Below are 11,663 nucleotides of genomic sequence, written 5' to 3'. Positions count from 1 at the left end.
GTACACTGACACTAATCTCCCTGTCTTGCTACATCTGATTGCCAAGGCATCACGGAGGAAGACAATAAGCTAGAATGCACATATCCAAAACTGCGAAGCACTTGGTTATCAGCAAAGTTCAAAGCCTTCTCCATTCCGTCTTTGCAAGAATCCCCCGGATAAATTGGATTGTGGTTCCCACTACAAGGTGAACACCCTGTAAAGTGTGTTATAAAAGGCCGTCTTCCAGTCTCTTTCCCGTATCCGGCATCTTTCAGGTACTTCTCCCTCAGCTCACCGTAGCTCTCAGTTACCACCTCTGCATGTCTCCTCCTCAATATGCTTGCACCCTTGTCCAAATCTATGTACTTTCTTGTCACATTTTCGAACCTACTTACTACGCTAGCCCAATAACACTGAAAACAATACTCATTCTCAATGTAAACTTTGTCAGCCCATCTCTCCTTTTGTTCCAGTAGCATATAAACCATTGCTGATTGATCATCTGCTATTGGAAACTGCTTATCTTTAAAAGTTGATTTTAAAATTTGTCCCCATTTTTCATAATATGGATATCCAGGGCCCATGCTAGCCCATACATCCATGAAGTCCATTGACCACTGACAGTTTCGGAATAGCAAAACTCCGGCGTTCAGCCCATACCAACTCCGTTCCTCGTAGATCATTCCAGGCCACCCATCGACAATCAGGTTGTAGTCATTGTACTTGTCTAAAGGAAGCTTGAAGTCCATGTCTGTGATCACTGCATCCGAGTCTACCCACCAAATCCACTCCACTTCTGGATGAGCTAGCATCGCAGCCCGAATAATAGGTGTTTTTGCCCAATAAGAATCCATCTTAGGATGTAGGAACGCATTGTTGTAAAAGATGTCATATCCATGAATTCTGCAGTAATCAACCTTGTTCTTAAAAAGTCTCAACAGGTAGAAATCACCGATCGGGTTGTGACACGGGGATGGCTGTGATCCGGTCACCACGAGTACCCTATTCGCTGTTGCATACAAAGGATTATTTTGTATCCAAGTCATTCTCTTGTCATCCCAGTTCTGTATAGGACTTACAATGGAATAGTTGAGTTTGGGATCATCGTAAAATGTTTCATTATGTGAGTCATGGCGCAGTTTAGCATCAACCTGTCCATCCACACCACAATCTAGCGTTGAACGCGTGTCTGAGGCTAAGTTAGTGTTTGTCTTGGACAGCGATCCGAGAGAGAAACTAACGACAGAAGAGGAGCACCACCAAAGAGCCAATGCTGCAAGAATGAACACAGAGACTGTTGCTATGAAACCACAAGGCAGCTTTTCTTTTAGGAATGACCCTGTTTTGGTATTGTTTCGGATGTGTTTCCTTTGCTGCTCCAACGAGTCCATCAACAGAACTTAATATTATGAGCATACAATATATGATATTACCTGCTCAATGATTAGTATATAAGTATAAGCAACTGTTTAAGGTACACAAAAGAAGTTAACTTGATAGAAAGTGGACAACCTCTCAAGTCTTAACTGAGCAATTGCCGCTCCCACACGCTTGAGTCTTCTCTTTTATAATTTGTATCATCATCATGATTCGGTTGTTCAAAAGTTTATTTGTAGTATTAGTTTATTATTCCAAAAATTTCTATCAAGAGTGTGATTAAGAGATGGTTAACTAAAGGAAAGGATTTCCAAATATGTACTTTTTACTATAAATTGATAGAGGTAGAACGTAATATCCCTTGATTTTCTCCTGAGCACGAAGTAATACTATACTAGTAGGACCATATTTATTGACGTATCAATACAAATCTACGTATTTGTTTTGATTTGGAAGGATACCAATTAAAGAAAATGACTTGACCTACAAATGTTTGTTCAAAGAACTACTAGGAGATCTGTGCTGTGATACAATATCAACAAATGGCAATTAGTTAAGCCAGTAATTAATGATAATCATCACGCCGGCAAACGCATACCCTAATAACCAAAGACCATGGGCAAGAGCCAAGAGGTAAAACGCATATATAGCATAGATGTAATAGATCTCCAATTGTCGATATAAACAGGTCGTAAAAACAAATAACATATTAAAAATAATCAGATAATTTGTTTTCTAATCATTTAACACATAAAATTTAAAATTTTTTGAAGTTAAAAACAAAATCAAAGATATCCCAAGCGATCGAAATTGTACCAATATCTTTGAGAATAGCAACATCGCAATTAATTATATCACATAAAAATCATTGTTAGCCCAATGTTCAGAAACATCAATCACATAATCTGAGATTGAGATTGAAAAAACGGCTACCTACATGTCGGACACCGGCTATAGACATGCTAAAGGCACACCAGCTATCTAAATGTCGGATATCAGCTAAAGGCATGCCGAAAGTATAAATCCGTGAATGATGAACAATCTTTAATTGTGAAAGGTGAGTTCTTGCTATAATCACCACCGTCCCAGATTCGATGCAGACTTTACATATCACCAAAAATATTAATAATCTTGTTCTCAACAGATCCAACACCAAATAAATCCAACAATGACTAAACAAAAACATAGCAAAACACTCCAAAAGGAGAGACAAAACACACTGCAAGAGGAGAGACAGACAAACACACAAAAATTGATTTTTATTGAAAGAAAATTAACAAGAGCAAAAGAGAATAAAGGATTGGGGTTTGCCACCGGAAAAAATCAGTGGAAGGCTCTCGATTTACTTGAAAATGGACAAACTCCAGGAGAGGAGAAGGATAGATTTCTTTAATATTACTGATGTTGTTTATTTGCATTATTTAGACGGAATAAAACAACCGATTCGACGGTTTGGGTAGTGGTATCAAACAGATAATTTGGATATGGATCTGCTAGTATTTGTATCCGGATCCGAATTCGAAAATTCGTATTCGTATTCGAATCCGAAAATATTTAAAGAATAATATCTGAATCTGATTCATCGGATGCTATCCGGATCTGAATCTAATTTTCAATCATATTTTTTATTTTTATATTAAAAATTGAAAATTTTTGAAAAAAATATAGTAAAATTTAAAATAATATTTTTAAAAATAAAATAAGAGTAAAGTGATTTAATCATATTTTAATTTTTTTAAAAAATTTAATTTTATTTATCTTTTCAATATAATTGTTATATTTATATTGTTGAACTAAAATAATTTTTTATATATACCTATACAATTTATAATTATGAAAAATTTGTATAAACATAATATTTAATATATATATATACACACACACATACACACACTATAAATTTAATATAATAAAATTTAAAATATTTAAATATTTAATTATAATATATATTTATTCGGATTCAGGTATTATCGGATACGAATATGTTAGGTCACACACACACTGTAGAGGGGGTGAATACAGTGTATAGTACACTTAAATCGAACTTTAAGAACTTAAGTAACAGAAAACAAACTTTATTGAAACAATAAACTCTGTTACAGTATGGAACTGTTACCTCTCAGTGATGAACAAATATCACGAGAGCTGCTAGAGTTACAATGAATAATCTTTTCTAATAATGATAACACTTATAGTGTAAACCCTATGTCTGTGTGTATATACTACACAGTTACAAGATAATCGCTAATTGATATGGAATATAATTCTGCTTCCTAAAATATATCAATCAGATATCTTTTCTTCCAAGTATTCCATTCTTCACGGAATTCCTTCTTCATGCATATCTCTTCTTATGTTTATCTCGATCTTCTTTCCTTTAATCAGCTACTGTCCTTATCTGATTGTCCTTCAGCACTTAAGTTCTGATATCTATCTTCTGATGATTATCTCCTGATAATATAAGTACTGATATCCTTAAGTCCTGACTTCCGGTATAAGTACTGATCAACAGTTAAGTACTGATTTATCCTGTTCACGTAAGATCTGAAAGCTAAACATAAAACATATTAGCCATGACATTATCAAATATATCTAACAATCTCCCCCAACTTGTAAATTAACAAAATATACAAGTTTAACAGATATTTGATGATGTCAAAAACATTAAGTATAAATGCATGAGAAATAGACTAGATAACTACAACTTACAGTCCTTAAAGTTTTTACCAATTTCAACTTCTGATAACAACTTCAATCTGTATAAATATCAGAATTTAAGCAGTTGTAGATCTTCGACTTGGCTTCTTCATTTTCTGATCTCTCTGATGTCAGGAGTTGTTCTGAGATAGTTCTTCAACAAACATTTCTCAGCATATCTTAGTTCATCAATCATTCTCCTTTTAACACCTTTAAGTTCTGCAGTATCTTCACCGGTTTGAAAGATTGCAGCTCTGAGATCATTAATCTTTGCTTTTCTCAACTCCTGATCTAGTCTTATGACATAAGCTTTGTCAGACTCAAGATTGAATTCAAATCCCTTAATACCAAGATACGTTCTGATCTGTGCAGTATTAGGCTTCATATCAACAATATCACCATTGTGATCTCTGTACTTTGGAACATATATGTTGTCAGACTTAACAGAATAAAGCCTTTTCTGTCTCTGAATCTGTTCTTTTAAGTAGTTTGCAGCAGTCTCTGTTATTCTGTCATCCACTTGAAGTAAGAAAAGTACATGCTCCAATTCTTCAAAATACTTCAAAGGAATGGCATTTTGTCTTATATGATAAACCCTACCATCTGTCATGAAATACAACATGATGTATTCTTTCAAGTAGGTATGGTAAACCATCTGTACAGATTCTAGTTGATTCAATCTCTCAGGAGTTGCTCCAATACCTGGTTCACTCAAGGAAGTTGGATCATTGGTAGTGTTGTGTACTCTTCTTTCATCAGCACTTCCCAATCCAGTTTTATCTCTAGCTTCCTTTCCAGTAACTACTCTTGCTTCAAAACCATTTGCAGTAGTCTTCAAAGATTGAGTTTGTTTTGCTTTAGTGAATCCTGGTAGGAGTGTCTTTGATCTATTTTCTGATATCAAGTTAACTTGAGCTCTGTCAGAGGTTACTTGCTTCTTCTGAATATCAGAACTTACAATTTCTTGACTCTGAACAACTTGAGCCATGTCAGAGGTTGTTTTAAGAACTTTTCTTGAAGTCAGAGCAAGATCATCTTTTCCATCAGTAATTTCTTCTTCCTCAGGAGGTACATAAGCCTTGATAGGTTCACCAACCTTTTCTTTACCCTTGGATCTTGGATCTATCTGTGGTTGTGATCTAGCCAATGTTGCTTCAATATGTGTCCTTTCTTTGATCACAATGCCTTTAAGTTTTGGAAGTAACTTTTTACCAGAAGCTTCAGATTTAGATGTAACTTTCTCTGATTTAAGTCTGGCTTCTTCTTCCTTTAAACTTTCCAAGTCCATCCCTGGATTTTCTTGAAGAAATAACTGTCTTGACATTTCCTCATCAAGATCTAGAAGTTCATCAGAACTTATCCTTTTACCAGCAGCAGAACTTATTCTTTTCCCAGTATCAGAACTTGTTATGTGACTAGCTTGTCTTGATGTAAACCTTCTACCTTGACTATGACCACTACCCATTCCAGAGTTTCCTTGGTCATCTTTTCCATCATCCTTTCCTTGCAGTGTCTTGTTGGTTTTGCATTTGGACTTAATTACCTTCTCCCCCTTTTTGGCATCAGCAGGTAATAAAAAAGAGATAAGTAGTTCCACTGAGGTCTGGATTTCAGTAAGTTGCGATTGCTGAGAAGCCTGATTTGTCAAAATTTGATCAATCTGAGCTTGTTGTTTCTCTTGAGTTTTCTCAATATAAGCAATCCTGTCAATGGTAGGTTGAAAGAACTTTTTCTTATCAATTTTCCAAACTTGTTCCTGTTTGATAAAGTTCTCCTGAATCTTGTGTAGCTCAGCATGAGTATTGGAATGAAGACCTTGTAGATGTTTAGTACTCAATGCAGTGACTCTAAGCTGGGTTTTAAAATCATCAGAATTTAACATTTCATCAGCTTTATTCAAGTGCTCAGCAAGATGTAAAGCATTTGGAACACATGAAAATGAGTTACATTCCTTAGTCCACTCCTGACCTGCAGGAGTTTCACTCCAAGGCACTGGTGCATCCCTGATAACAAACTCCTTTACCAGTTCAGACTTAGGAAGAGTCGGTTGAGGAGTATGTCCTGAAGGACCTGCTTCATCAACATCTACAGTTATAGCAGCTTCACCAGTATCTCCAACATTTGCAGCATCAGAACTTAAAGAATCAGTATCGTCTGATAAGACAACAGTGTGAGTAGCAATGGAGGCTTTAGCATCCTCTAATTGCTGATTTGATACTAAGTTCTGATCAACAGCCATATCCTGATGCTCACCTAAAATCTGATCATCAGCATCTTGATGCAGAGAAGGTGTTGTTGATAACTCTGGAGTTTGAACAGCATCAGTAACAGGTGTTGTGGAAGGATTATTTGCTGTTGGAGCTTCTAAGAAAAGTATTGCAGGCACAACCAGTATCTGAATATCAATTTCAGCACTTGTGCCTGGATCAACAAGAGACACAGATGGTGAGTTAGCCTTGTCAGATACAGCTTCCTGAGATGGAGTTGATGGAGAAGAAGTGACTGGAGCAAATTCCTTGTCTTGTGAGATCAGAGATTCCTGATCTCCTTCCTTAGCTGCTTCCTCCTCATCATCTGAAACCGGCCTTTGTGCCCTCTGTTTCTTGTACTTCCTTGTTGATTTGGATTCCTTGGGAGTTTCAGGAACTATCATACGTCTAAGCCTCTTGAGAAGCCTAGAACCCCCAATTTCAGAATCCTTCTGAGAAGTTGCTTTCTCAGCTTCAACCACCACAGGTTCTGAAGAAGGAATCTGTTCCTCAGAATCTGATTCATCTCTCAAAGTAATTCTCCTCCTCTTTTGAGGTGTTTGAGGAACAGTCTTTGTTCTCTTTGGCTTAGAGGATGTAGGCTTCACAGTAGGTGCTGAAGAAGGAGGTTGAGCAGTCTGTGAAGTGGAGAGATAGGATTTGAGATAAGTTCTGAGGGTAGGTTGAGTAGAATGAGAGGTAGGTACTGAGGTTGATGGATTTTGGGTGGTTGGAGGTGGTTGGACATCAGAGTAAACAGATCTATAAGTATCAGGATCAGCATTTACCAGGATCTGTTTTACAGACTTAGGAATCTGTAATGGTCTAACCACTTTTTTCTTAGTATCAGCATTTACCAGATCATTAAAGTATCGTTTTGCAACCTTAAAAGGTGGGGTTTGAGTGCTGACTAAATGAGGTTCATCAGTACAGTAAGTGTAAATAAGTTGACAGAATCTAGCAAAATAAACAACATCTCGATCCTCTGTCATCCTATCCCCAATAAAACCAATTATTCCTGTTGCAAAATCAAAATGAGTTTGATGGATAATAGCATACCCTATGTGCTGACTCAGAATTGGGATAGCATCAAAATTTGAACATTTGTTCCCAAAAGCTTTGGTGATGCAATCAAAGAAGAAACTCCATTCTCTTCTGATATTAGCCCGTTTCAACTGTCCAAGTTTCGTCAGACTCTTTTCATATCCCAATTCAGCCATTAACTCCCGAATGGCTGAGTCCTCTGGAACTGAGAAAGTACAATCCTCTGGAAGATGTAAAGCCCTGCGTACTGTACCAGGAGTGACTACAAAGGATGAATCACCCACTTGGAAGATAATACTGGGAGTTCCACGGTTACCACCATCATCAAAAACTCCAGTCCTCCAGAACCTCAGAACTTGTTGACTTGAAAATAATTTAGGCTGAGTTAAGGCGTACCCAACCTCACTATGTGCAAGAAGATCTTGCACAAAGTGCAATTCAGATGGAGCGTCAGCATGATCAAGAATTGCAGCATAGTTGTTTGGAACAAACTTTGCTCCAGCAATGATTAAATCCTTTGGTGCCATGTGAAAAAATTGAGAATTAAGTATGCCTGTTAGGTGTTTGATATAATGTATGTATGAAAACAACGGAAAAAGTAAAGTGAAGGAGAGAAAATAAGAAGAGAGATAAAAGATGAAGAAATTAAAAAGATTAAAGAAATCTTCTCTCTGCTGTACTTATACAAAAAAATATTACCGTTGGACACCTGTCAGACATGCATTAATAACGGATAGTTACTGGGCTCGAGAAAATAGTAATCATGACTTACCCATTTGCCGAGTTTCAAGGAAGAAACTGTTCCATTTATCAAGGGAAACAATTTTAATTCAAAATTTAACCCGTTAGCACTGATTCAATTATTTTTCACTGCAACATTAATATTCTGAAAATAAATCATGTTAAAAATGACCGAGATAATTTCGATGAATAAGTGCTGACAGAGAATCAGAACTTAAATAAAAACAAAATTTAAATGGTCATCAGAATATCAATCAGGATTTACCAACACAAGATAAAATAACTCAGAGACAAAATCTTGAAGTAAAAACAATTTTCATTAATATATCAAGTCAATACATTTATGAAATGGAAATTACATCAATACTTATACAAGATTTTCCCTAAGCTTCTAATCCTAACATCAACAGCTTTAGTCCTAGCTAAGAAGCCTGACAAAGCTGAGGATGAAGAAAAACAGGAAGAAGACAAGATTAAGTCATCTTCCTCTTCCTATCTTCGACAAACAAGATGGCGAGTCGTATGATTCGCTCTTGCTGACGGATAGCTTCCCGCCTTTCCTCCTCCAATCGCTCCAGATGGCGATGGTAGTCCATATAGAAGAATAGAAGGTGAGTTAGCACCTCCTGTGGGACAGAATCCCAGATCTCCTCAGGAATGGCTGTTACATGCCACTCCTGCTGCCACTCGGCACAACTGAGCTCCATAGTGAAGGTTTGGTTGTTCAAAAACATGTTGTATCGAACCATTGTGTTTTTGATAGAAGAAGGAGGATAAGTGTGTGAGAAGAATGTGATGGAAAGACTGATGTGAAGTGGCTGTTTATATAGGCAAAAGAATGCCAAGAGACGCAAAGATATTTAATGCTGACAGGTAGAATTAATTCTACCTCGTCTCCCTAGACTTTGAAAAAGAATAACAATCATTGGAAAGAGGAATCATGGTCTAGACCGCACAAGACACAAGAAACAGTGGACTGTTCAAGTACAAATACCATTAATCCTAATCATAGTGATTATTAATCTTCCACTTCAACATATTCGAGTTCGAACTGAGACTGTTATCAAATTTTATTCACAGATAAGTCAAGTAAAGGATTAGACTGAGAAATCAGAACTTAGACCTATACCAGAACTTAACAGTCATCAGAACATAATTTCTTAACTCGAAAAATGAATGCCCATTAGTAAATACTCATACAAGTTCTGAGTTATGGACGTCAGAACTTAATCATCAGAACGTGTAACTTAGAACTTGTCCTCAGAATTTGTGCAATAATGACACAATGACCGTTTATCTAAAATAACATAGACCACCACAGAAATTTTCATCATTCAGATGGAGTGATTAGTGTGTGCATTAAGCTAAAAACAGACAAAGAGTAAAGTCTGATTCACTTCAGTACATCTTAGAAATAAGGTATAACTAAAATTTTGCTAAAGATCTGTCATTGTCCTGAAACCTACTGATGAATGAGTTCATGCTAGAGTCCATCTCAACTGTTTTGTGCTAATTTTATGCATCTTTTGCAATTCTGTTTTACAGTGGCTTCTCAGTGTAAGTGAGTCACGACTGTTTATCAGAATTTATGCTATTTTCAGAGTATTTCTCCAGTAATCATAGAGTGTGAAAAGTCACCAAGAAAATATTTTGCTTTTCTGATGCATATTTACTTAATACCAGCAATGCATTTGGGTCGTCCCTTCCACATATTTACTCTAGATCTCAAAGGAGTACCTGATTTTAATCTTTGATCTTTTTGCTTTTTCTTTTGATAAGAGAGGTTTATCAGCACTTAGTACATTCAGCAGTTTTACTAGTATCAGAACTTAACAGATGAGTAGCATTAGTCTAATTTGTGACTTAGTAATAAGATATACAAAGTAAACTTAACTAAGCTCAGTTATCAGAATTTGCTAGTGTCATAAGATTTCCACTGAAATAATTACTTCTTCCATGGAATCATTTGTTTATTGAAGACTACTAGGTCAGTATCTAGCACAGTTATCCTCATAGGATTGAATAGGTGCTAGAACAAACATATCACTTATCATAGTTTAGAAACATATATCAGACAACAGTCAGTACTTAAAGACATTTATCAATTAAGCACAGAATATACAATGAGATTAATTCTGTAAATACTGAGCATAAAGTCTGATTCATAGAACAAGTCTAAGCAGATTTAGAGAAAGAACCTGAAACCATTCCAAGTTCATTTACCAATCTTGTAAAAGTAGCTTCACATAATGGTTATGTGAAGATATCTGCCAATTGTTGATCTGTGGGAACAAAATGCAATTCCACTGTACCTTCATCCACATGTTCCCTGATGAAGTGGTACCTGATGCTGATGTGCTTTGTCATTGAGTGTTGAACTGGATTACCTGTCATAGCAATAGCACTTTGATTATCACAGTAAATAGGGATTTTGAAATATGTTAACCCATAATCCAGTAACTGATTCTTCATCCAAAGAATCTGTGCACGATAGCTTCCTGCAGCAATATACTCTGCTTCTGCAGTTGATGTGGAAATCGACTTTTGTTTCTTGCTGTACCAAGAAACCAATCTGCCTCCAAGAAATTGGCAGCTTCCACTTGTGCTTTTCCTAGTCAATTTTGCAACCTGCAAAATCTGCATATGAGTAACCTATTAGTTTAAAATCTGATTCTCTAGGATACCATAATCCCAGAGCAGCTGTTCCTTTAAGATACTTAAAGATTCTTTTTACAGCTGTTAAGTGAGGTTCTCTTGGATCTGCTTGAAATCTTGCACAAAGACAGGTAGCATACATGATATCAGGTCTACTAGCAGTTAGATAGAGTAGAGAGCCAATCATACCTCTGTAGTCAGTAATATATACTGATTTACCGGTATCCTTATCCAGTTTTGTTGCAGTGGCCATTGGAGTGGATGCACTTGAACAATCTTGCATTCCAAATTTCTTTAGCAAGTTTCTGGTGTACTTGGTTTGACAAATAAAAGTGCCTTCCTCATTCTGCTTGACTTGAAGGCCCAGAAAATAGCTAAGTTCCCCCATCATACTCATCTGATATCTTGACTGCATTAGTTTGGTAAACTTCTTGCAAAGTTTGTCATTTGTAGATCCAAAGATGATATCATCAACATAAATCTGGACCAGAAGTAAGTCCTTTCCATGGTTGAGGTAGAACAGTGTTTTGTCTATTGTCCTTCTGTGGAATCCACTTTCCAGAAGAAACTGAGCTAAAGTCTCATACCATGCTCTAGGAGCTTGCTTAAGTCCATAAAGTGCTTTGTCAAGTCTGTAGACATAGTCTGGATGTTTTGTATCTACAAAACCTGGAGGTTGTTCAACATATACCTCTTCCTCCAATTCTCCATTGAGAAAAGCACTTTTCACATCCATTTGAAAGACAGTAAACTTTTTGTGAGCAGCATAAGCCAAAAATATCCTTATGGCTTCTAACCTAGCAACTGGTGCAAATGTTTCATCATAATCAATTCCCTCCTGTTGAGAATATCCTTTTGCAACCAGCCTTGCCTTATTCCTTGTAATTATGCCATCACTGTCAGTTTTGTTTCTGAATA

At 36.4% G+C, this 11,663-nt stretch overlaps 1 protein-coding gene across 1 annotated transcript; it reads right to left on the bottom strand.

Moving 5' to 3' along the window:
* Nucleotides 1-11: 11 nt before the first annotated feature.
* Nucleotides 12-1,373, bottom strand: LOC141686081 (galactomannan galactosyltransferase 1-like). The gene has a single exon (XM_074491140.1). The coding sequence runs from the start codon at nt 1,371-1,373 to the stop codon at nt 12-14; it is 1,362 nt and encodes a 453-aa protein (XP_074347241.1).
* Between the last annotated feature and the right edge of the window lie 10,290 nt (nt 1,374-11,663).

This window comes from Apium graveolens, chromosome 9 (genome assembly GCF_009905375.1).
Source record: "Apium graveolens cultivar Ventura chromosome 9, ASM990537v1, whole genome shotgun sequence".
NCBI lineage: Eukaryota > Viridiplantae > Streptophyta > Magnoliopsida > Apiales > Apiaceae > Apium > Apium graveolens.
This window is presented reverse-complemented; position numbering and strand designations above follow the sequence as displayed.

Coding starts and splice junctions, on each gene's coding strand:
- LOC141686081 (XM_074491140.1), bottom strand. CDS start 1,373: ATGGACTCGTTGGAGCAGCAAAGGAAACACATCCGAAACAATACCAAA.